The sequence below is a fragment of the Netta rufina genome (genome assembly GCF_964035555.1).
Source record: "Netta rufina genome assembly, chromosome: 9".
NCBI classification, from domain to species: Eukaryota; Metazoa; Chordata; class Aves; order Anseriformes; family Anatidae; genus Netta; species Netta rufina.
Genome location: NC_140132.1, coordinates 18,149,330 through 18,176,111, shown reverse-complemented (window position 1 = coordinate 18,176,111; position 26,782 = coordinate 18,149,330). Strand labels below are relative to the sequence as shown.

Sequence of the window (26,782 nt, the reverse complement as noted above, 5' to 3'; positions counted from 1 at the left end):
ATTTAAACTGTTTATGGCAGTGAAACATTTTCTCTATTTTCAGCTATTAACCATCAGCTCTTTGCTGAATACTTATAGGTACAGAAGATTTTTTCCCATTTAATGGGATGAGTTCAAACTACATCCATTATTATTGGTTATTTGCTTCATTGGAGTACAAAAGCTGTCTGTGATAATGTGTCAAATACAAAAACAGTTAGTGCTTTAACACATATGCTGTGAATAGATCATAATTAAAATATCACCTAACAGCACACAACAAGAAGGGACAATGGAAGGAAAATGTAAGTTACAGTAACTTAAATTTCTTTAGATTTCTACAGAACAGATGGGCAAAGATGACCGTATTTCTAAATCTTAATCCTGTGCTTAAAAAAGATCATCAGATCATCACCAGTTTTTGCATTTGTTCATGTGCACCCTCCTCTGATTCAGCTTACTCATTTGTTCAATGCTTTCTAATAATACTAAATGTGATGCATGTTATATATAGGTGACCAACTGATACAACTGCAAAGTTCAAACATCTGAAAAAAACAAACAACAACAACAACAAAAAAAACATGTTTATCAGAAGGCATGTGTGTTCCTGAAACTGCTATAAGCTTGAACAGAATGGTCTTAAATGGTATCTGGCCAAGGGAACCTGTTACGTCTTCCAAGTTTTTCAAATTCCAAAGATGGCCCTAACTTGTCTTGGTTTGAAACGCAGGTATTTCAACTGATTCTAGATTTCCAGGTAACAAAACAGAACTACTAAATTTGAACAACCTTGGTTTCTGGAAATTAGGATCAGAGTTTCACAGTTTAAAATAATGACCCATGAGAAGAGAGTAAGTGTCACAGAACAATAGTGACAGAGAAACATCTAGATGATCAGCTGGAATACAATATTGAGCACAAACCTGTCCTTTCTCTTCCAGTTGTTTCTGTTCCCTTAGGAGGTGCTCTACTCGAGTCACACTGTCTCCAATGTCAGAAAAACCTGCCTGTGCTTCCATTAGATTATCCAATGTTAGTTTTACCTAAAACAAACACGACAAAAAAAAGCGTACCTATCACAAGATGATCATAAAATTATAACAAATCTATGAGTTCTAAACATTTATCTCCATCTTTAAACATTTTAAACATTTATCTCCATTCTCTAAAGAGCTGTCCCTGGTTCTTGTTATTTATTGAGACATGCAGTTTTGAAGATCCATAACTCTAGAGCCTCTATTACTCCAAGATTTGTATTACTTTGTCCTTTGAGCTGACAGCTGGGCCTTCCATTTTTCTTTTCAATTGACATCAGTGGAGTTGGACACTTAGCATCACAGAAGAAGTGATACTTGGTAAGATAACACATAAATACACAGTCATTTAGCATGAAGCTGGTATTTCACAGTTTGACCTAATGCTGTAAAATATCAGATAATTACCAATAATTTAATTTTTGAATATTAATTTCATATTTTATAATGAATGGCTTCCCTCCCAATCTCTTTTTTAGGAATGCCATTATACTTCTACATATAGGCAGTTTGACCTTATTTACAGGAGAAGACTAGACAAAATCAACCAATGAAATACCTCTCTAAAATCATGTTCAAAGTGTCGAAGCTGCAAGCATTGTTCTAGTTTTAGATGATGCTTGGTCCAAAATTGATCAAAAGCCTTTTCTGTTTCATCCAACTGAGCCAACAACCTGTTAAGAAATTAGAGTGAAAAGCAGTTAATTTGCTACAGTTCTTTTCCTTTAAGTTACACCAATTGATTGCAGAAAACAGGGTTTGGAGATGGTGGGAAGCCTACACCTATGTATGAAGCAGAACAAGGTTCTGCATCGGTTTTCCCTTGGGAAAAAGAGAACAAAAATTAAAGTGGGACATGCAGGAGCGTGATGATGGCTGATAGTTACATGGATCTACTACGGCAGTTGTAGTCCTGCCTCCTAACCTACAACTGGAATACAGACCTGGTCCATGTGCTGGCAGCCAGAAGTGGCTGTCACTCCCCACCTTCCATCTAATCTTCAAAGATAATTCACCTCAGGCCAATGTAGATTGAATACAATGCAATTATTAATTTTACGAATGCTTAAAGCAGAACTGTACAACTTGTTGTTCATTTTCTTTTTTTTTTTTTTTGCCATAAGAAATAAGCAATGGTTGAATCATTTTTCCTAATCCATCTCTCCTAAACACAATGGATTAGAGGCTCATAATGCCTCCCACTGACAATGTTTCATTTCATGGAAATAATGAAACACTTATTCACAAAAAAAAATCAGTATCAAGTGTCCCACATCTCGAGTGAAGTGTCAAACACCAGAATATGAGTCATCCTTGCAATCTCTATGACCTATTGAGTATATTACAAAGTAGAACAGTTTAAACAGGGAAGAAAGAAAGAAGAAAAAAAGGAAAAAAAAAAAAAGAAAAAAAAAAAAGAAATAAAATGAAGTTTTCTCTGAATATCCTATTTTTCAATAGTTGGCATTCTTCAGGCAGGCAGGAAACTATGTTGGAACTATGAAGTAATTGGGGCAAACACCAATAGTTCCTTCCTATTCCTCTCAAAAACAAGTCCTGTTTTCAATCTATCCCTGAAAAATGTGTTTTTAATCAAAGCTAGTTGCTGAATTCAAGCTGAATTTGTAAATTTCTTCAGAATGACTGATTAAAGGATTTTAAAGTATTCAGTGAAAAATATCAACTTTACTTTTGGCAGCTTTGTTCCTGCTGAATGCAGATACGCTGAAACACTAGCATAACATTTCTCTTTCTACTGCATCATATGGAACAGCAGAAACTTGTACATAGTAAATAAAAGCATTATGGTAATAACTAGCATTGTAGGAAGGAACAGAGATTTCTCTCTTTTTATACATCTGTGAAGGTTTCAGACTATCATCTTTATCTGTTCCTCCCTCCCCCAGTGTTTCCACAGAAATACACAAGCATATACTCTTTCATCTCACATGGATCCAGATGCCACTTTCTAACTAGGCACAGGTATTTGGAGGATGTAATAGGGAAAATATGTTCCACATTAAATCCTCCACCAGGTAGGTAGTGGTCCAACCAAGAATTACCATGAAATTCAGGACTTGTTTGAACTTGCACTGCCAGCTTAATCAAGTAAATTCCTCAAAGACATTCCCTTCTCTGACTTATGTATCCAATAAACCCTGAGTGACTGAATCAGTTGGAATTTATAGCCTGTATATTTACACCATTTAAATGAGGACATAAATTACATTTGCATTTCTTAGGAATAAGTTAGCAACTTGCCCAAGGTAATCAAGCTTCACTAACCTTTCCACTGTTGCCACATTTTCTAGTTCATCCGGACTGAGTTTACTGTTGGCACTTCGGGTGACTGGCTCCCTAATACATGTCAGTAGGGTGGCCCCCTGCTTCACAGCTAGTTTCAGCTCATCCTGAGGGGGGAAACAAGAAAAGTATATATTTATGCTAACAACAGTTCCATCTCTTAGGTAGACAACATAGTAATGCTAAGGGAGGTTACTTTTGTAGGCATTGAATACTTGGAACAGAATATAAGTGCTTCACAATGACGACATATCTTTCTAGGAATACAGAGACTAAATCTATTCACAATGAACAGTAGATATATTTCTGAGAAAAGGAACATTGCATAATTTCTGAACAGATTGTATTTTTGACCGGGTAACTTTCAGAATAAAATACTCTAACACAAATCAAATGTGTGCTGCCAATTGTTCAGTCAGCTGAGACGCTGCTGAGACATTGTGCTTCTTAATGGGATTTCCTCAAACTGTGACATGCTAAGTCATGGTATGCCAGCTATCAAGGAGTCAACCACAGGAGAAGGTATCTTCCTAGCATGAAAGATGAGCAATGAAAAGGACAATGATGATCAAAAATTAATGTCAGCTGAGGAGTCTCCACCACACACATCTTGCATGGAACTGTTCTGAAATCCATTTTTAAGTCATCAGGGGATGCCTGTGAAACAAAACCTTTACTACTTTCTCATAAGGCAGGGATTCCTGGTCCTCCCCTGTTACCAGCACTGAAGGAGACTGCACAAAGGAACACCACCAAATCTTTGGAGATAACATAGTTCATGTCAACTGCAACAGAGCAGGATAGAACAATATCCTGTTCTATCATTCCTGAAGCTGTGCAGTCCTTTTTCATAGCTGCATCAAATCAATCTCCTGAATCCAGGTTTTTCTCTCTTCAGTAGTTTAGATGATGGATTCCCAAAATAATGGCAGAAAAAATTGTTAAATCAAAACCCACTTATTACACAAATGGAGCTGTCACGAGACAACATTCACCTTCAGCTTGCTGTGATGGTCAGTGTGTGCAGACAGGAGCTCTTCTGTGCACTGCACATCGTTGGGAAGTTCAGTCTCTGCTAAGTCCGTTCCAAAGGTCTGCAGCATCTGTGCTGTTGTTTTCACTGTCATTGCAAAGTTTTCAATAGCCTGGAAAAGCAGGAGCATAAAGTCACAGACTGCTTATTTACTGCATGTCAGCTGTGTTTAGTTCGTCAGACACTGTGCTGCAATGCCTGTAAAGCTGGCAATGCTGCTCGTTTTGAGCAGATCTGTTACAAGTTACAGATTAAATCCTGTGTCACAAAGGATCTTTTCAAAGGCTTACAAAGTATCACCATATCCATGAACCAGATGGAGAACTTTCAGAGCTTAAATGACATAATGAAACCACAGAGGACATCAACTTCAAAGCCCAGTCTGGAACTTCAGATCCTCTGCCCATGCTTGCTGGGAATTTCTGTGGTGTTTAAAGATTTTAATTAAGGCTTTATTTAAGTTGAAGAGACACCAAAAGGACATAAGCCAAAGCCTTTTTACTTTTATTTTTATACAGCCATTGTTCACTTAGCAGCAATCTGTCTCCCCCTTGACTTCTCAAACTGAGCATCTCCATCCTGCCTATCTGTACTTAATGTATTCCAGTCACTCCCTCCCATCCCTTCCACAAATTGAAGAATGACTTACTACAAATATATTTAAAATGCGTAAATTCATTGGAGCATTGCTGCTTCTTGGGTGCACTAACACAAAACTCATCCAAATTTTGTGGTTTTATTGAAGAAAGTGAAGTGAAAGTGAGAAAGGCTTAATAAGAATGCTGCCTTTTCAAACTAGAATACTAGAATAGTTCAGACTTCTGACATATGATTAAAACCTTTGTACCTTGTAGCAAGTGACTACAATTTTTTTCATGATCATGCCCCAGTTTCTTTAGGGATAACCAAAGACTGTATTGTTCTGCACAGATTTGTTCTTTACACTTTTTGACCTAATCCACACAATATTTTGAGTCACTCAATAGCACTGGGGATGCTCTTACACCCGGTCAAACATTATATAGTTTTTGCAAGTTATATTCCCTTCTCCAGCAATGATGGGAAATCCTCATTTGCAACCACGAGGGTTAAAATTACGTGGTGTGCTCTGTGGAAAACAAACTGGAGGTAGATTGTTGTTCAAAAGGTGCAGAAATTACATTCCACATCATGTGATCTTAAAGCAGGCTCCAGATGAGGCAATGCTAGCAGAGTTCATAGCTTTCTTCCTTTTTTCTTCCCCATAAATTCATGTTCAGCAGAAGCAGTACACTGACATATGCTCTGGCTCAGTGCTTATCAGCTGTAGCCTGCTGTTCTCAGCAATGAAATTAGTGTATTACAGTTGGCTAAAATGCCACACTTCTGACTGCAACACAGACAAAGCCATCCATGACAAAGAGCTGCTTACTAAGAGCCTAAAATGTACTCTGTGAGCAAGAAAGCTCACAGGCTCCTAGCCATTCAAGAAAGCAGAAACGAAGAGCAATGTTGTAAGATTGCTAAATCAATACTTTTTAGCAACAGCTTAAACCTGATTCAGAAAATGAAACAAAACAAAACCCTGGCAGTACAAGATATGAGAGTACTACGAGAAACAGTAAAGGGGATGAAGACACTGCATCAGCAAGACTGAAGGTCAGGCTTTTTCAAGGTGCCACTCAGGCCAACACTTCCCTGATGACAAACCTCTTATCCAGCACAGATTACCTGGCTGACTACACCAGGCACCACAAGCTCATCAGTACCACAAGTAGTAGCATGGTTGTCCCCACTCATTCCCATGCATATGAGCAATAAATGGCTTCATATTCCTAAAGCGTGACTGTGGTTTTGTCTTCAAGTCTCTGTGCTTGGTAAAAAGCTATTGAAATAAACGTAACCAAAAGATCTTCGGTTACACAGCCACACTCATCTCAAATCTTGGCTCACTTTTATTTGCGTATTTTACCAAACTATACGTTCCCGCTCACAATATTCTCTTAGGCAATATTCTGTCCCTCATAATTAATACAGACTTTCCTGCCTGTGCCTCATCTTAGCCCCCTTCCTCACTTTTTTCAAGCCTTTAGTGGTTTGAAATATCACATGGATGATTCCTTCAGTCATGCCTCCTACAAGGACAGTTTCATATTTTTGATACTTTTAACCTGTAGGCTTGTTCACATTCTATCTCAAGGTTTTCCTCACTGTTGTCAGCAAACCTAGCAAGCCGGTGTTAGAAGAAACTCAGAATTCATGTTTGCATATTTAAATGCCTGAAACATTTGGTGGTTTTCAAGAAAAGTAAAATTTAATCTTATAAGCACAGCAAAGCACAGAAAATGGTAGCAGGAAAGTGACAAAAGTGATCTGACTTCACAAGAGTTGTGGTTTATTACACAGAAAATACTGAAGTCCGATTTAAAACAACAACAACAACAACAAAATAAAAGTTAACAATGATCAACGCTGACTTCCAAGCTATCTCAGAAAAGCTTTTTCTGAATGCTAGATCTAGCTGTGGGTCAACAACAACAAACCCAAATCCCAGGCTGCTCAGAACACAGCAAAACACTGGGGCTACTTAGATGCGAGCTCTAACATACCACTCTTGCAAGCAGACCCACAAAGACTCATGCAAGCATTTGCACACTCCCTCAGGGAAATTAATTCAGTTTCCAGGATGAGGACTGAGCTTTGCACCTTTCCATGTAGAGAGGATGGGACAACATTTTGGCTGATTATCTGACAAAGATTGGGGTCTGTTTTTTGTAAACCACCACCTTTTCTGGGAATCGTAATGAAATGTTTACATTGTTTTGAAGCAGCCACTGAGATACATTAACCAACCCAAAATGGAACAAATAATCAAACTTGTAACAAGTTTCCTAAAGGCAACACAATAAATAGTCTTTCTGCTTTCCTACAATTATTAATTATTCTCAAGTTACTCAAAATAAGAGCCATCTGGAACAAATGTTTACATAGCACAGAAATGAAAACAAAGGGAAATAAAATCAAATGTCTTGAGTATTTTCTTCTCTTAAAAACATGGATATAATTGCTCATTAAAGTGAGAATCCTGACCTTTCATTCAGAACACTGTTACAGCGTATGTGCAATTTTGACCATGAGCTGCAGGCCTCTGAATCCATCAGTTATCCAAAAGATAAGAATGTGCCCAAGGGCCTTGCTGAATAATAATGTTATGACACCGTAGACCCTAGTCCAGGTCAACTACTACTTTTGCTACAAGCTTTAGGGGAACTTACCCTTCTCTGTTTGAGTCATGGAACCTCTCTTTCCACAAATCCCTAGTAAAATGTGTAGGCTGAAATGCAGCTGAAGAGTTCCTACCTAATGGTTGCTCTACATTTGCCACCTGGACACTTGTGGGGGTAGACGTGTAAGAACAACACCAACACTCACGGTTCGGTGATGTATCCACTGACTGTGGCCATACTCCAGGGTTCCTCCCAGCTCCCGGGTCAGCTGACTCTTGTCAATATAGCCGTGCAGATCAGAAACAGAATTTAACATGATGATCTGAAACAAATGCAAACACAGCAGACTGAGAGAAATAACGAGCCCTTTAAATCATTGTTCTTAGGATCAATTTTCTTACTCTAAACAGTCTCCCTACCACTCAACCTGCTTAATGAAAGCAAAAGCATCTTCTGGTAAGCAGTATTACCTTTCGGCTACCACTGTAAATCTTGCACCACAAGTGGTTACACAAATAACATACTTAATTAGGCCCTGTTGTTCTACCAGCTAGAAAATACACCATGACTTCAGCACCAGAAAAACAAGATGTTGAGAACAAATAACTAGAAATTTTAAGCCTTTGACTTTAATGTGTTAAATGTATTATTTTGTCCTGCAGTTTGAAGAAAGGACGACTGGCTATGTCTGTTAGCACACATTAATTCCAATGGAGCATGTTAAACATGCTGTAGACAGGGAGATGAGCCCAGCTGTGTGGAGGGCATATATTTCAGGTTGAATAAGGGCTCTAAGAAAAGCCTTGAAACAAGCCTGGACAGGCTTTTGGTTGATCTTTTTTTTTTTTTTTTTTTTTTTTTTACAGAATCATCCTAGAATAATTCAGGTTGTCTCTAGAATAACTTCTTTCTCAAAGCTAGGTCAGATATGAGATGAAACCAGGTTGCTCAGGACTTTATCCAGCATAAAGCACATCATGCTCTTAGTTTTTCTAGGACTGCTCTCTAAAAGCTATGTGGACATTCCAAAGATGGCTCAAAATTTGAATGTCCAAAAAGACCCTCAACTAAACTCATCTCGATTTTTCTGCCTGTAGCAAAGGTATGCTAATATTTAATACTTAATGCAGTGCCTGATCCCTGCCTACAATTAACTCCTCTTCCAACTGTGATAGTTTAAAATTGGATTTGAAATGCCACTCTGCCATGCAATAAATTGCTAAAAGTAGAGAAGATGCTGAATTGCTATAAAATGCTATTTCTTGATGTTCTCCTTTTGTAGGCTGCAGTTTCTGGTACAACAGTTGCTATGGTAACACATTCTGGCTTACTAAGTACAGGAACATCCAATTTTAAAGTGATATAAAATGAAAAGATTTTGTTTTGTAATCAAACACATATTTTAACATCAATCTTGCATATTAATCACCAAAAAGCCACCCCTGCCAAACTACAGTCAGTGTGAAAAATTAACCCACAGTAACAAAGCGAATGTTCATGGCTTCTTTTCTGTATGCACTGTAATAAACGGTCTGCTGTGTCCTACTACAGCAGAAGCAGGAAGTGCATGAACTTCAAACCTAGGTACTGACAAAGGTAGAAATTGTTGGAGCGGAATCATGGGTCTTTTGCAAAACGATTTAAAATCACAAGCAAAATCCCAAACAATCATATGAAATCACTCCAGTAAAGTCATTGTGGAACACAGCGTGAGTCAGTTCCGGGATGAAATACCAGCAATAATCATCATTCATGTTTATTTATAAAACACTTTGAAACCACAGGCAAGCGTGCAGCTGGGAACAACTCCAAAAAGAGCTATCATAGTATAATGTAAAACTCTTTCAGGATTGGTAACCTTCTTCAGATCACATTCTCATCAACCTGAACGTATGACAAGTATATAGAAAAAGCAGTAAAAAGCATGCTTTGAATCTTGAAGGGGTGGAGATCATGAAAAGCATTAAAAATAAGCAATGCCATGTAGGCTCTTAACAGGGCACTACGAGATTGTCAGCAGTCCATAGTGTAGAAATAGCCCTAGCCTTTCACTTCTCTTTAGTGCTAACCACTTACTTTTGTCACTGGAGTGAGATCTACCTCTGCCTACATCGGGGGAACAGCTCCACCAAGTTAAGATGTCACTGCTTAACCTGAGACACATTAAAATCCTGTGAGACATTCACCAGGAATTAACTCTTTGGCATTCCTGCAACTGATAGTAGATAATCCCACAAACACAATTTAAACAAACCATTGTTATACATACAAATAGGTTCTGCTTTTTCCCTGCATATATCTATCACTGGAATGAAATAAAAAATAACTTATCTGATCCAGACAATGGAGTCAGTTGTAAATGTGCCTACGTGCCTCTCAAAGCTTGTTTGATCTCATTCTGTTTTCTGTTTAGGTTTTGTTGACCTTGTATACATCACACAGACCAGATCACAGCCCCAGTTGCCACTTGTAATCAAATTTTAATTATTGGGTAATGAGAAGATGCAGACACCTAAGGCACTGCAGGCATGGAGATAAGAACACATGGACAAAAAAAATGTATGCTTACCGGTACCTTCATTTTAAAGTCATCTCGATAGAGTTTAATGCCAATGTCAGCGATTGTCCTTTGGATAAAGCGGGAGGGCCGCAGGACAAACACCAGCTGCAGGTTTCCTGGAAATGCTCCCTGCAAAAACCATAAAATTATTAGAAGGCAAAACTCTGCCTTGCAGGGAAGCCAAGGCAATTTTCAGCCAAGTGTTTCCTAAAGGGGGTAAACCAGGGAGGACACTGAAACTTGGCCAGTCCAGCTGCTAATGATATCAGCTGTTCATTCTGCACAACTCCAATGTCAGTATCCAAAGCCAATGGAAATACCGTGGATTTTACTGCCCAGCCATATATTGCTTTCTGGAAGGGATTTAGCACAGATCTCTGAAGTTTCTGCACTAGTACCTTCACCCTTCCTCCTCTCACATCTAAAACGCAGCAAGCCTCCTTTGCACTAACACACCTTAGGTCTCCCCATAACCCCCCACCCTTCTTTTTTTTTTTTTTTTTTTTTAACCTACAAGAACTGGCTACCCATGTTAGACTTGGTGAAACAAGCAGGTGGCACAAATGAATTTCCCAGACTGACCTGCCTTCTCACTCTGGAAAGGTTTTAGTCTTTTTAATCTCATTTATTTTTCCTACGTGCAGGCACTCAACACATTCAGCAGTCATAGTCCTGTCTGCAACACCTAGCCTACACCTCTCACACACTCCTCTCCTCTGTGCTCATCAGTGTTAAAAAAAAAAAAGAACAAGAAGACGGCAGCTAAAGAGAACTAAAAATGAAAAACAATTATCTAAAACTCTTGAAGTAATTTCAAGTAATCTTGGTCGTCCCTTCATCCTAAACCTCTGTGTCTAAGCACTTGCTCCTCACACAGCACATGTTCTACGTAAAAGATATATAAAAACAGCTGCTTTTATTAGTACTGAAAAAGTGCCTGAACTCCCACTTTCACAAATGAGATACAATGAGCTATTAATAGTTTCTGACTGAGATCACTTACTACCACACAAACACAAATCCACTGGGATCTGTTTATTTCACAGACAGGCCACATAGTCACCCCTCACAATGCACAGAAAGGATCCTCTGTTAGACTCTTCTGGAAACAACTTCATATTACTAGAATTCATACTGCAGTCAACCAGCACATGAGGAATTTGTCCTAAATTCAGCAGTAAACAAGGCTGTACTTTCTGTTACTGCAGCTTCCTTTCTCTCATGAGAAACTCATGAGTTTCGGGACAGGATAGAATCTGCATCCATAGCCAAAAAAATAGAAACTAAAAATGAGTACATGAGACTGTATCCTGTGTAAAAGGCACATCAGATAATTTTGCTTTCTAGAAGGTAAATAACAAAAGCATGTACTTACTGCTATCCGTGTCAGGGATGCCTTGACTGCACTCCATTTGTCCCGTCGTCTGTCTATGATGATGATGAACCCGATGCTGGCAGCCTCCAGACTGCAAAACAGATTAAATAAATCTGCTGGGTTACATGAAGATACTCCCATTCCAACGAAGTGTACAGCAGCAAAACTCAGCCTCCATCGGATCACCCTCCAAGCCCATTACAAAAGTGCAATGTACAGTGGAAAGAATGAATATTTGGCAGAAATTCACTTTAATACAAAAGCCAGGATTTTTTCTCTTCCTAGCGTAAGGCTACCAGCTTACACAAAACATGAATATTTTATTTGCTGAATCTCTCAGCTGCTATGCTACTTTGCTGCCAAATCTAGGTGATACAAATAATTCAGGATCACAAATTACATTGTGCTATACTGAAGGCAAAAATCTCAGACCTTGCTTTTTCTCCAAATTAATTCAAGTTATTAGACACCCCCTTCAGCCTTCATACATAATAAATAAATAAATAAATAAATCCAGTATGCTATATATTTTCTGAAGATTTTTGGAAAAAAGATTCAGAGGAAGGCACCGAAAAAAAAATATGTGTATTGCAGATTGTTACAGAAAGGGTGTGAGAAAGTAGTTACAAAAATCTAAATCTGTGGGTTTCTTAAACTACCCACAAATTTGCATTGCTTTTTTTTATTAAACTGCATCTGCTGACTGAGACCAAAAATCTTTTTGGAGGTCTAGTGAGCATGAAAGGCCCGGGCAAATCACCTTCAGCACCCAGAACACTACGTAGCACCTCTGCGGACAGGCTTCCTCTCCTGCCTTGACAATTGATGTTGCTGCATCATATATAGGGTGCCAGAAATTCTCATATGTTTAGCTAACTCTTTAAAGCAAGAGGATTGAAAGCCTCAGGTGAAAACAGCAAAAGTTGGGGTAAACTTGCCCAGAGTTTGGGAATTCAAAAGGAGCACAAAGCAATATGTCATTTTCCCCCTTTGCTCATGTAATACATGTGCAAAAAATACTCTTTTGTTTAATGATTTGCCAAAAAACATTTAGGTAACTATAGAAAGTAACCTAAATGAAAACCACTGAAAGGGTTGTGAGGTACTGTTACAGGCTGTCCGGGAAATAGTTGAGTCACTGTCCCTGGAGGTCTTCAGAAAACATGTAGATGTAAAGCTCAGTGGCATGGTTTGATGGTGGGCTTGGCAGTGCTAGGTTAAAGGTTGGACCAGATGATCTCAGAGGTCTTTTCCAGCCTAAACAATTCTATGATTCTATAAAGAAAACAAATGCTAGAGAATGTAGAGTGCAAATGCATTTAAGAAAGGTGAATTTAAATTTAAGGGAGACAGAGGAAATGGGGAAAAGGTTTTTTGGTTCTTCATTCCCATTTAATACCTGCTGGGATCTCATCCCACACCAGGCAAAAGGCTGGGCTGCTGTGAATCCCCAATCCTCAGCATCAGGGCTGCATCCCCCTGGTCATGGTGCTCTGCCGGTCCCTGTGCCAGCAACAACATCCCTGGTTTCTCCCTTTACTGAACATGAACACCAATCCTCCAAGCAACTACCACCCCAAAAGGCAGAGAAGCCACAGGGAAGCTGTCAGATAGAAATACCCAGCTCCACAGCCTAGAGAACAGAAGACCAGTCAGTCAACACTGCCTGCTGTCTGACCGTCGAGTCCACAGAAATTTGGCTTGTTAAAGACAGGATCATACTCACAAATACTTGAAAACTCTCCTACAACCTATCCACCAGTACTAATCCATAAAAAAAATGTTTTCAAATATTTGATACCAGTTACACTGACATTTGTCACAATCCAGATCTCCCCAGAACAGGCCGAGCATGCTCCCTGGCCTCCTGTTGAGGCACAAACTCTTTAGTTTAGTTCTTCCACCAGCAGTTCATGAGACGCCCGCAGAAATGGCTAATCACAAGATGCATACCCCACGTGAATTTCTTTGCTCTTATAAGGAATACTGATACCGATCTAACTATCTGGTTAACCAGAGCCAAATTCTAAAAATGTGAATCGTGATCAGTTATTCCAAGAGAACAATGTTACAGTCCAAAATTGATGTTACGTGGAGTGTGTTATTCTATCTGTTCTGTTATTTAGAACAAAGTTAAATAGAGAGACTTGCTGGGAATTAAGTTGATGTAATTCTGTTTTCAACAGCTACAGGTTTAGATGACCTTGGAAAAAGCTGGCTCTTTACTAGGCTTGATACAGTTTTGACAGCCATGCCAATTTTTGTGAACCATGTTAAAGCAGAAGGGAAATGGCAATGTAAGAGGGCGATTTTGAATGAATCACATGGCTCACCAAAATACGACCATTGTATTATTGCAATCAACATCCAGTTAGGTCTTCATAGCTCAGACTCAGAATCAATTTTCAGCTTCTGAATATCACTCACACAATAACTGGATACACAAATCAAGTTCGAATCTGATGCAACTCCATTAAAACCAGCAATTTATAATAAAATGACCAACAGAGTAGACATGTTTAGCTGAAGTTAACAAAATGCTGACGTTAGTCTAAAGAAAAATATTATTCGCCTAATATCAAATTAATAAATATGAGAAAAAGCTGTTCTTTGTAAAATTTATGATGTAGCTAAACCGCAAGTAATTCTATCCATAAGCACCACATTCACACACGCTGCCTGCACATAGAAATTGCCCTGTTTTGCCCATCTGCCTGAGAGACTGGCTAAAGGCTTTCTAAAAGGAGTGCACACGAAGGACTGGAGGCCTAAAGGAATCCAGAGTCAGACCCTTACAATCACACCTTGGTAAGCAAGCTGCAAAGGAAGTAACTGACATGATGGCATCTGCCAAAGGCAACAAGTACAACCGTGGTTTAAACAAACACAAAAGTGGTTGTGCCAAGCAAAACTTGCCTCTGTGCTTCAGAACTAACTCTTAAGTCCCGTCTTTAAAAGTTCCTCAGACATGCAGAGAAGAAATCGCTTAAATGAAGGACTTTCCCTGTTTTCTCCAGTATATCTGCATGATCTAGCGCTTAATTTTTTTCAAATGTTCTTCTGCCACAGGGGGTTGTAACAGCACAAATGCATCCAGGCATCAGATGCAGTAACAAAAATTAAATTCATGGATAATAGGAATGAGGGCTTATGAAATATAGATTCCGACAAGAAAATACAAGAGAGAAGCAGCAAAGGAATTTTCTCATGAAATTGGGCTTGGCGAGAACAGTCACGGGGGAGGGCTGGGAATAACGCACATATGGGAATAGAAATATTGCTCATCAGTTGCCACCGCAAATCACACAGCATCGCAGGCCAGTTAAAGAGACAGACTGAGAAAGGGAAAGTTGAAACAGATACTGATACACTGGAGTTACACTTGGACTGAAAGAGAGAAAAGAGCAAAGGAGAGCAGAACTCCACTTAGTGTGCAGCCCAGCCGTGGTGGGGTGTAGCCAGCACTTCTCTCCCACGGGAGACCAAGCAGAGTAACTGTGGTTGGCAAAGACCAAGCCTGCCAACCAGCTGGGCTTGGCCCACGGGGCTCAGGGGGAAGACACGGATCAGAATGCACAAAATATATTACACAAACAGTGCAGGTACAACCCTAGCTGAGCATGAGTATGAAGAGCAGGCCAAGGCATGAGATTTGAGAGATTTGTTTAGGTAAAATGAGAACTGGGCCACGAAGCAAACGATTCTGGTAGCTATTACAGTATGTACTACCTTCAACATTGAACTTAGTGCACTATCTGAGATGAAACAAGATGAAAAAATGGAGAATAAAAAACTTTTAAAATAATACAATCCGAAGGAGGAAGAGCAGAAAGAGAAGGTGAGAAAACCACATGTTGCTAAAAAGCAATGCAGCCAAGCAGATCTCTAAAGAAAATGTCAGGGAATGGGCACATCGCTCAGAATCATATGGCAGACTAGGCAAAGACAAGCAGTAAAGACACCATTCACAGATATGTCTTTGTAAATCTTGACTGCTATGGGCTAGTGGATGCAACACAAAGAAGATCTTAACATGAGAGCTACTTTTGGACAACAAAAAATGGGCCTGCAACCCTAGCACAAAGCTAGACCTGAGCTTCTGTAATGTTATTCCCCACATTTCATATCAACGTTCAGGATGGTATCAACTGTATTCGCTGAGCTAAGCCAATTGTATCTCTCTCTCTCTTTTTTTTTTTTTTTTTTTTTTTTTTTTTTTTTTTTAATGACTAGACGGGGCTGATTTAAGACCCAAATTTAGCCAGGGAAACAAAGAGAGTGTCAGCAAGTGATCTTGTTTCAGTCAGCATACCAAAAGGAAAGGCCATTCTGAGGTCTGAATGTCATTTGGCACTACAGGACGTGCGCAGGCAAACAGCCATGGGAAGAGGCCAGGCCAAAATGACTGCATCAGTGCAAGCAGACGTTCAGCTGAGAAGCCTCACTCGCATGTGTGTGTCCAGAGAAAGGGAGTTCATTTAAAAACAAGCACACAATCAGTGTTTTATCAGTACTGTAATATCTCTACCCTTGTTACGGACGTGCATAGGGATTTCTCCAGTTCTCTGAACAGAGGGATTTGAAGAGAATTGTGCACAGCAGATAAACATCAAGCTTGCCTCCAAATCTAATTCTTGCCTAGACATGGCTAGCAGGCAAATTCCCTCTCCCTCAATGAAATGTGGCAGTCAGAGCTCCATCCTCAGCTCTGAATTCAGGTTAGCCCTTGAACACTGATTTGAGGAGGCCAGGAGACTCTGAATTTGTTGACCTTTTAGGAAGAAGAGAAGGGCACCTGTTCACCAAAGTAGTTCATCCATGTCAGCTGAAAGAGAAGGGAATTCTGGCTGTGGAATACAGTGAGCAAAAAAGGGCTTTCTGCAGATATCTATTGTAAGCATGCACACACAGAGGAATGCATTTGCAAATACAATGCTAACTAACATTTGGGCATGTCTATGTATGTAGGTCCCTTTTGTGGGACACTCATGACCACATGTTGAAGCAGATGGAAAATTAAGCAGATTATGGAGGTCTTACTGGGCTGAACTTCTGCCTTGGAAAGTAGTTTATGTTTTAAAACACAGAAGTGCAGGGATTGCTTAGAGCTCACCCCACAATACTGCATTACACCACAGCTGATAAAGCACATTTGCTTGGTAACTTCAAACATGAGATAATGCTTCTGCATCTAAATAACACCACTTGTTATCTACCTCTGTCTTTTCAATGTTTTGTCATATGGGCACAGAAGACCAGTTGTTCCAGAGGGACTTAGAAAGTTACTAACTTGCTGAATGATGTCATCTGCAATCACCGACCTCTGCACAATGAGCACAAACTTTATTCTGCAGGATACACAGAAACAAACACTACAAACGACAGATGTTCTCCCTAAATTTGTCTGAAAAAATGATACTGATTTGTCTGGTTCACTGAGCTATGAGCAAAGAAGTATTTTCTATGCTAAACTGGGTGAACTGCTTTTCAAATGATACTTCATGTTACCAGATTCATGGCAATATCCCTTGTAACTCCACAAGAGTTGGAGATTATTATCTTCTCTTCGTCTCTTTGATACTTAGACTTTCTCCTAGAGAATAAAATAAAATGTGAACTACTAGCAGCAAATAACTGGAAAGCTATCATAGTACACACTGTACGGCAGTACTGAAAAAAATAACAAACGCAGTCCCTTTACTGCTTGCTGAGATGTAGGAAGGATACACTCTCTTTGCAAGGATCAACCAACTGCAGATTAACAAAGATCTGCTGCACCCAAATAGATGCACTACTTATGCAAACAAAGATTTTACTTCATATAATTATGTCATAAATCACAACCAAAGCTTGTCACTCAGGTTCTTCTCCTTCTAAATTAATACCTTTGTCCCTCAGCTTCTACACAAAGGTTGGCAAGTTTCATAGCAATTCAAGAAGTGCAGAGTCAATCTCTCTAAAAGCACTGCAGCAAAGTCTAGAAAAATCCTTGGATAACTCATATCTTGATGGTGAGATCTATGATTGAAACAGAGTCAAACCAACATGCTGGTACGCAGTAAATGTAGGTTCAAATTCCAGCCTGTCACTGGCCTTGAACAGGTTGTTTAAATCAAGCTGAACAATCAATTTCCTCAACACGAGCTTTGGCAAACTTGTCTGTAGCGGAAGATACTACTTACACGTACCTCATTTTCTGTAAAACTGGCATATCAGAGCTGTCATGACTTCCTAAACTCTGAGATTTAATTTGTCACTCATTGCTCTGGTGTTCCTCAGGAGGAGGCTGAAGAATCATAAAATCTTTCTGCCCATCATGTTGGCAATGTAATGTGCTAGCTCTCCAACATTACCTTGAATCACCCACCAACATACCAAATACAAAGAATCGCCAAACTAGCTTTGTGTTTTTCTCAACTATTATTGCTGTTTTATTAACCCTGAAGCTGGTCATCCTCCCAGTCCTGAAGCTAGTGAAGAAATACAGAAGAGTTTCTCCTTGCAGAACAAAGGCCCTACAGAGCAGAGGGAAACAATGAAGCCGTTAAACTCACAGTGTGTGGTTTCTCTCAGCTTGCTTTGGCAACTCTATATGGGGAATACATGTAGGTGGAGCTGGAAAACTTCTTACCTAAACTTGAAGGAGGCACGTTTTCCCCTCGTTATCCTCTAAGCACCTTTATACATGAGACCACAGGAAATAATAAATCCCTGCTGTGCTTCTAACTAGCACAAACAGCCACGGTCCAGAGACAGGATCAGGGGACTGAAAAAATATTAAGTTCTTTTTGGATAAACAAAAAGTAATTCAGCAGCCATGCCTTAGCCTATTTCCTCAGAGCAGTGGAAGTGAGTTTGTTTCACTCCACTTACACAGCTGCAGGCAAACAGCAAGGGAAACATCCTAGCTGTAGAGCAATCTCCCAGTAAACAAAGCACCAGAAAGCACAATGTGCTTGCCAGAACCCTGTCAACAAGGCACTCACCTCTCTTTCCCACCCTGCTTCAGTGATTTGCTAGTAGCTGTTCCACGAGAGCAATCTCTCCCTTATTTTTCATTCCTTAAAACAGTTTCTTAAAAACAGTACAAAAATAACTGTACTGTAACATTTCTCAGAGGTAAGGCTAGTCTATAGCGTACACAGCCCAGGATCCTATACTTCCCACAGCCTAACCAACTGCATCAGCCTTTTACTTTGTTGCTAATTTTCTTTTCAGACACCCAAGAACCCCGTTCCCCCCTCTTTTTACAATGCAGCAACAGGCAATGCTTAGATACTATGGTTTTATTTGGTATCAATAAATACCTCAGGCTGCTGCTTAGACCTCAAGGAGAAGACAGAAAAATCAAAGTATGGAAGTGCAATTCGCCAAATGTTTATCTATGGGCAGAGACCAGGGGACACAGTTCAGCTATCACAGAAGACAAAGAGGAGTCTTTCTACTGACTTTAAATGACGTTAGAAGCAAAAAGCACAAGATGATATACGGTTTACAAAGTTACAACCTTCCTGATAACAGCTTTCCTGATAACATGCAAATCACATTTGATAATCTATAATGTGCAACTCATAAGAGGAAGGCTGCTATGTATTCTCACTGAGCTGCTGACATCAACAGCACTGTGGCAAATGCCTGTTCCAGCCCCAGACTGCATGGATCTTCTTAGTTTGTCTTGTTTCTGAGGACACAACCCACACACTGCCCTCAGCTTGTGTGACACATCCCCAAACAAGCCAATTACAAGGTCACGGATCCTCATTCCTAAGAAGGTTTACCAGCTTTCTTGAGTCTGGTCTGTCTGACCTCTGGTGAGCTTAGAGCATGCTGTCTGCACTTATGACTTCCCTCATCTGCCTATATAGCCTATGCAGTTCCAGCCCTGGAAAGATCTGGTTTGTGGGGCATCATGAAATAAATGGTATATTTATATGACAATTTTTTCATTTTCCCCTTGGGGCAGAGGGAAAGGGATTCTCACAAAGACAAAATTGACAAAATAAATTTCCACTAAGATTAGGTATTAATAACTGTTCAGATAAAGCTAGACTGTCCAGTCAGAGCTTGGTATGCTTCTTGGGAAGTGTTAGAAACAGATATAACTCTCCACTTGGTATATCCAGTGCCCCTGAGAGTTATCACAAATAGCCTGTCTTAGCTCCCTTTTGATCTGCTCCCTTCATTGTCACTCTCCAGATCTACACACCTCTCCCATCCACTTAAAGCCCTGAAAACCTGTCCTGTGTGAAGCTTTCTTCTTCTTTCCCATGCAAATAATGCAAGTGGTACCTCGGGCCCTCTGCACATAGGAAGGTTTCACACCAGCTGGATGGATGCAGAATCATTGGTACATCCAGGTAGCACCGCTAAAAGCAGTGAGCCACTGAAGAAGGAAGGATCTGATGGAAATAAACAGACATTTATGCTTAGGCTCACCTGGGAATGCTGGTTAGATATGTGACCACGTTCAGAAAATCGTCATCGGGTATGTCACTAAATCCTGCAAATTCTGGGAAGGTAATAATGGGTGCTCCATCCTTCCCTCTTCCTCCTGTGAAAGAAAGGTTGTAAATAGATTAGAGGGTGGTTTTATATCTTGGGACAGAGTGGTTGATATTCAGTTGAATGGGAAACACTGGTATATCCATCACTGAAAAGCACACATAACCTGTATACATGGCATAAAGGAGCTCTGCAATCATCCAAAAGTGTTCAACGCCAGGGTGGATGGGGCTTTGGGCAACCTTATCAGGTGGAAGTTCTTGCCTATGGCAGAGGGGTTGGCACTAGATGATCTTTAAGGTCCTTTCCAACCCAAACCATTCTATGATTCTATGATCTTCCCATTTGATACTCTAACTCGCTGTAGCTTCATTACCCCAATGCACCGAACTGATTTCGAATTCTGAACAGAACACAGCCTCCACGTTGGCCTGGGATGAAGGCGAATGGTGTCTGGCAAACTGACCTCGGGGCACTCCAGCTGCACTACCTGCCAGCAGCACTGATGTGCAATATGCTGTCAGGCCAATCTAGTCAGACTTCCCCCTAACCCAGACCATTTGCTGTAGCCTAGAGACCAGGAACGAGAGACCAGGCCAGCACCCAGTCAGGATGGTTTGTTACAGATACTTAGTGACATCTTCTGGACGTGAGCAGCAACAGCCAGGAACACAAATTGGATGCTTGGCTGCTCTGTCTCTTCCTGCAGCGTTGCAGGCACTACCAGGTATTTAATACATGATTCCTGGGCACCGTGCTTTCCCATTCATGTATTTCAGAAACGAGAAGATGCTCTTTATATGTGGGAAATGTAGCTACCTGGACTAATCTGGGTTGAAGCAGCAATATTTGCCTCTGGAGGGCAAGATAAAGATTTCCCTAGATGTTCTCCTTTAAGCACCCGATAGTTTACCTGCAGTCATAGTCAAGATTTGTCTGATCTACAAGTTTCACATGGCACTTCTTATGTCCTTTGTTTCCCTTTTATCTTCTCTTTCTGTTACATCCACATTCATACTTGCGTTCCTCTTCTCTGTCCCCTTTTTGCTGAATTAGATAAGGCAGGCTGGATGAGGCACTGTAAGTACGTGGGTGTGTATTTTTGTCACAGAATCCCCTGTAAGAAGCCATCCAAGGAATGGATGCAGGCAGACAGAAAGCTGCCTTCTTCCCTCCACCCCTGGCAAGAAACCTAGCAGAACACACAGGAGCAGCTTCAGACTGAGCATTTGATTAAAAGGCTGGATTAACAGCTCTTGGGCTCCTCCTTGTTGCTTGAGATGGAGGTAGAACTCACTGCTACAGAAGAATGCTCAAAGGGCTCTTGAATACAGAAATCTTGTATTTCAAATAAAGATAAGAAACTCACTGTTCCTGCAAAATCAGGGTGAAGTTTGGTGTAGATTTGTGAAGCAAAATTGTTAAATATTATGACAGTGAGAAAAAGGAAGGCCCAAACTGTTGGGTGGCAAGTAATAATGAAAATGTTAGAATGCGTTGTTCATGTCCACATCTGAACCTGAAGCAGTAATTGGGTTACAAGGGAAAACAACCCATATCTGTTATCCACGTATCCATCTATTTAGCAAGGTAACAAGAGCTGATGTTAAGGTATAGAGTGGAAGCTACTTATATACCCAGGGTGTCTAGAAAGCTCTCTCCTCTTTACAAGAGCAGTTCCATGCATCTACATGTTAATGCCATTTTTTTTCCCTGACACTAAACCAAAATTTGCAGCAGTATGCAAATTTCTGCAGAACTGACAGGCTGCAGCCCCATGTCTTTCCCCAGGCCATCACCCTTACCTTCCAGGGAGTTGTCACAAGATGTCTTCTGATCCTTAAAGTACTTGACTGGCTCCTCAATGCCTTGACAGGGCAGAGGGCACAAACTAAAAACCAACAGGGACGGCCTTCAATCAGTTCCACAGACATTAGGTCGAAGTGCAAGGAATTTCACCCCAAAGACTCTCTGAATAGTCACTGACCCTGCTGGGATTGTGCCTGAAGCCCATGCTCCTGGGCATCACTAGTGGGGAAAAAAGGACTGTTTGCTGACCAGAACATTTTATAATTCATTATAAGTAAGGCAGACAAGGACAGAATGTGCTCCAACAGCTCCAGTGAAGAACAAAAGAAAACAAAAGAGAAAAAAAAAAAACTTTCAGAACAAGGTTAAAAAAAAAAAAAAAAAAAAGACATTATAAGTAGAAAGTAAAGGCAAGAGGAGGGAGACTGCAAAGGAGTGCTGAGCAAAGTGAGACGTGAGCAGGGAACAAAGCTGAGGAGAGTTACATTAGGGCTAGCCAGGGCACGTCCGCTCTATTCAGTGGTGTCTGTGCAGAAAGATAAGGGGGCAAGGACTGCCAGGAGCAAAGTTGCTTGATGGAAAGCCAAAGCAACGAGAGGCACAAGCTGAGCTAAAGGGCTGCATGGGGAGGAGCGAGGTATAAGGACTTGAGTTCAGTGCAGTGTAGAGGAGAAAGAAAGATACGCTGAAAGAGAGAGCTCATGAGCATAGCCAGGCCTGGCAGCTGTCTTCATGCGATGCACAGACCTCTGCCTCGCCAGCTTGCAGCTCCTCCAGGCTCCATTAGATGCCACCCTGCAGCACTCTTCGAGCTCTCAGCCACCTCCAACACCTTCTGGCAGCCCCAAACGCTGGCTCCAGGCCAGGGAAAGAGCAGCTGGTAGCAGTGGCTCTTGCAAGCAGCAGCCATCGGAGTTGGAGGCTCAGCTGGCAGGAACGGGAGGCTCGGGGCTATCCTCCAGCTGCATTCAGGCCAGGCTCACTTCTGACCCTGCCTCGGGGCAGCCAGGCCATCCTCTGGCAGCTGCCCACGGGTCACTGCTGCTCACCCAGTGACACCCAGGCTGCTGTCACAGCTAGCTTGAGCTTTGTCTGCACAGGAAACTCACCCAGATTTCATCTGCCATCTCCTGACGCAGAGCTAAGCTCCCCGCCCAGCCTCCAAACACAACGCGATGCCACCCATCAGCTCCAGCAGTTTCCTACCAGAGGTCCAGCTCCTTTCTGCTTTCACCCTCTGCAGACAGCCAGGATCCTGCCTCACATCCAGCCCAAATTCATTGCATTAAAGGTCCGTGCTGGTCCCTATTCCCAGCCCACTGTTGCTTGGGGAAGGGCATGCTGATGGTAAGCCTTGACATGCGATCAGAGGTAGGTTGTCAGTAAGCAGTTAACTCATTCCCATTCAGGGTCACACAGAAGTGGGTGAAACCCAACAACTTAGAGCACTTGAGGCAGGCAACATCAGCAGGAGTTGGAAAAGCAAGAGGCAGAGCTGCCAGGAAAAGGGCAAGGATGAAGTGGAAAAGATTACAGCCTGCTTGACCTCCTGCCAGGTTTGCCACTCAAAAAACCAGCATCCGTTCTCTCCTCTTCCAGAGCACTTTCCTTATTTTCCACCCCAGCATCTCGCTCAGCTTTTCCTCTTCTCTTGTGGCCTAAGGGCAAAGGGACAGGAAGAGCCCAGGTGACAGGACAGAAGTACACAGTCAATGTGGAAGGGAAAGAAAAGCAGGAGAGATGGCACAAACAGTTTTGGGGAGTGCAGGGCATGGCAATAGGACCTTGGCTCACTCTCATGTGTGCCAGTTCCCCAGGGCTCAGGGGCACAACACAGGAACAACTACAAGATGCTATCAGATATTTTTCATGTTCTTAAGACAAATTAATTTATCACAGGACACAGTGACAGATCTTTCAGCTGCCAGTACAGCCCAGCTAGCTGTTAAAAACAGGGCTGGAAATCGGCTGTGGCCATAAAATAGGTGAAGCGTTTCAGGGGAACACTTATTCAGGGGAATATGCATGACAGATAATAGGATATCACAGCAGAGAAAGTTTAATTTTGCTTTGCAGTGTGAAAGGTGTGATTGACAAATGAGGTGTGAGGGCTGCATTCTGAGAGGTCACGCAGCTGGAGCTGCGTGCTGGTAGGAATGATGTAAAAGCAGCAAGCATTTACAACTGCAAGCCAAATTCCTGGACACAGTTGGGATCCTAGGAAGTCAATGACTCCCCATTTCTAATCCACCTATGCTTCCTGCCCAAGCACCAGAGCCACGGTTTAGATGCTGAGGTGCTACATTCAAGTCCCATTCCACATCAAGCAGCTCTTCTTGTAACACGAGCAGCTAGACATGTAAAATAATACCTAATAATATCAGATATCAGCAAATACACTGAATCCTTTGGGAAAACAAAACCAGGCTACCAGCAGAAGTTCCAGAAGTTTGTCTGCAATTTTACAGCGCACACCTTGCCGCCTGCCCCAGACACCAACTCATCAGATAGTATTGGAAAGTTTTCTTTCAAATTTTGCTGATGTGCAGGCAAACTGCTGGTGTCTGCCCACATGCAGAGAGCTCCCTCAGTCATAGCAGAGCTGAGCACAGTTCATCTTGTGGGTCAGACAGATGAAGGGTTCGGTCATACCTTGGCTGAAGTTTCCCTGCCTTGGTTAGGTTTGGCTTTTTCCATGCTCTGGAATAGCTTTTATTTTGTTTCTCCATGTTGATTAAGGGCTATGAATGCTGAATTTCTTATTCAAGTTGAATCACACTTCCTGGGCTTAGGTTTTTCCACAATCTCCAAATTGTCCTTTCAGCAGGGTCAGGCCAGGTTTTCCAAAAGGCCCAGTTGAAGCAGGAAGCAGATGGCCAAATGCCCTCCAGGCTTCAGAAATTAAATAAACTGGCTTCACAGTCAGTTACCATTTTCAGATATAGTCTCCAATGCACTGAAGTGCGTTGGCTTAGGAAGAGCAGAACAAAAGGAAAATGAATCTCTGCTAACACACTTCGTGACAGTTCATCTAATAAATTCATGATTTAGTAACAGGATCTTTTATTGCTGCATCTGGCAGATTGGGTTCTTTGACAGAGTAATTTGAGAGAAGAACAGGTTGTGAAGGTGCAGATAAAAAGAGAGAAGGCATGAGCAGTTGCAAAAGCAGGTTGGTACAGTGGGTTATTAGTCTATCAGTGGGACAGGAACAGTATTTTACCAGTGTCTCTTCATTCTTCAGTAAAAATTGGTTCATGTTAGAATAGGCAGCTTCTCAGTACTACCTATCCTTGTAATCTAGTTCTCTTAAGAGCTACAGGAAACATAAACATAGCTGCGTATGTGTGCAAAGCACTCCTGTGTTGTCACAGCTGCAATCCCATAATTAGGAGCTCAGTCGTCAGGGAAAGGAAAGAGGCAGCAGTGGTTTCAAAACTAGAATTTAACCACAAGAGCCAGCATTCCCGCTAGATCTCACAAGCTAAGCAAGGTGACATCAGCGCACAGAAAGGAGATGACGAAAGTAAACTGCGTGATTAAGGAGCTCATCACATTGCACTTCAGCCTTTTCCATGACCACAGCAGTTCAAGGAAGCCTTGGAAGCATTTCCCTATTCTTGGCATGAACAGTACAGCCTTGGAGAGTTGGGTAGCTAGAGAACCAGGACATGCAGGAGGCTGCCAGTGTCTAATTCATTATAACTAGACCGTGTCAAACACTAAACTTATTAGCTACATAATTCCCATCAGGTGGTCCTGAGACTACAAGACAGTCAGATCCTCTTCTGAGAAGTTTTAGCACAGCAATAGTAGAGGAAAGTGTTTCTAGTGAGTCATGTCCAGAGAAAACAAAGAGCCTTTGATTTCAATTGTTCCACTCTTTTCTGCTTTACTGCACAGAAATATCATGATTGCATTGTCTCTGACCTCAGATGATTAGCTGATCTAAATCTACCCTTTTTTACTTTAAAACCATTCTCTCATCACCACGCTCTCTGGCAGAGTCCGTCTCCAGCTTTCCTGTAGGTACCCTATAGGTACTGAAAGGTCACTATAAGTTCTCCCCAAAGCCTTCTCTTCACCAAGCTGAACAGCCCCAGCTCTCTCAGCCTGTTTGCAGAGAAGTGCTCCAGCCCTCTGACCATCTTCATGGACCTCCTCTGGACTTGTAATACATCCGTGTCCTTCTTGTGCTGAGGGCCAAAAAATTGCTCTTGCCAGTGAAGACTGAAGCAAAAAACTCACTGAGTACTCAAAAGGAGTTGAACAGTGATTAGTCTTTCCCATTTCCTTCCTTGTATTTAGAATATTTTAAAAGTCAGTTAGCACTAACAAAAGGGATTAGAGAACTGCTTCACTCATGCTATGCCTAAGTGAGAACAGATTTCAGATTTGACAACAGGCCCCAGATTAGGGGATTGTCATCTCCCACTCAGTCATTTTTGCAGTTAAGCAACTAGCACAAAGGGGAAGGGGCTCACAGCTTTTCCAGACAAGCCAAAAGGGAACACTGCAACCTTACTCCACAAAAATTGTCTTAGAGAAGATGCTATATTAGCATTTCTTTGTTACCCTGCACTGAACACAATGGTGGAATGCATACTTTAAAAGACAAAGATGCAGCAAGGATTGGGTCTGCTGAGCTGATCATTTGCAGAGCCAGGTCTGTGTACTCTCTGCACTGCGCATCCAGTGGTCCTCTCTAACAAGTAGGAGAGGGACAGGCTGTCCAAGAATACCTTACTGTGACCATCTAAGTGGTTTGTGCAAATTAATGATACCTCACTGTGTCTCTACAGGGAAGAAGGAAAGAAATTTCTTAGTTTCCTTATTTGCAGAACAGACAGAAAGAGACAAAAGATGTTGCCAGAGGCCACAAAGTCTACAGCAGAAGCCACTTTAGGACCAAGACAAGGATTTCTCTTCTGCAGGAGCAAAAATATGTTAAATAATTTGGCAAATATTTCAGTATCA

General features: G+C 41.3%; 1 protein-coding gene across 1 annotated transcript in view; it reads right to left on the bottom strand.

Moving 5' to 3' along the window:
* Positions 1-26,782, bottom strand: part of MCF2L2 (MCF.2 cell line derived transforming sequence-like 2) — a gene marked incomplete at both ends in the record, with an annotated part of 134,231 nt that overhangs the window by 89,241 nt on the left and 18,208 nt on the right. The window contains 8 exons of the mRNA XM_084292349.1: positions 906-1,025; positions 1,576-1,690; positions 3,303-3,427; positions 4,316-4,465; positions 7,765-7,881; positions 10,129-10,248; positions 11,495-11,585; positions 19,931-20,045. Coding sequence (XP_084148475.1) covers positions 906-1,025; positions 1,576-1,690; positions 3,303-3,427; positions 4,316-4,465; positions 7,765-7,881; positions 10,129-10,248; positions 11,495-11,585; positions 19,931-20,045 — 953 coding nt within the window. The remainder of the gene's footprint in view (positions 1-905; positions 1,026-1,575; positions 1,691-3,302; positions 3,428-4,315; positions 4,466-7,764; positions 7,882-10,128; positions 10,249-11,494; positions 11,586-19,930; positions 20,046-26,782) is intronic.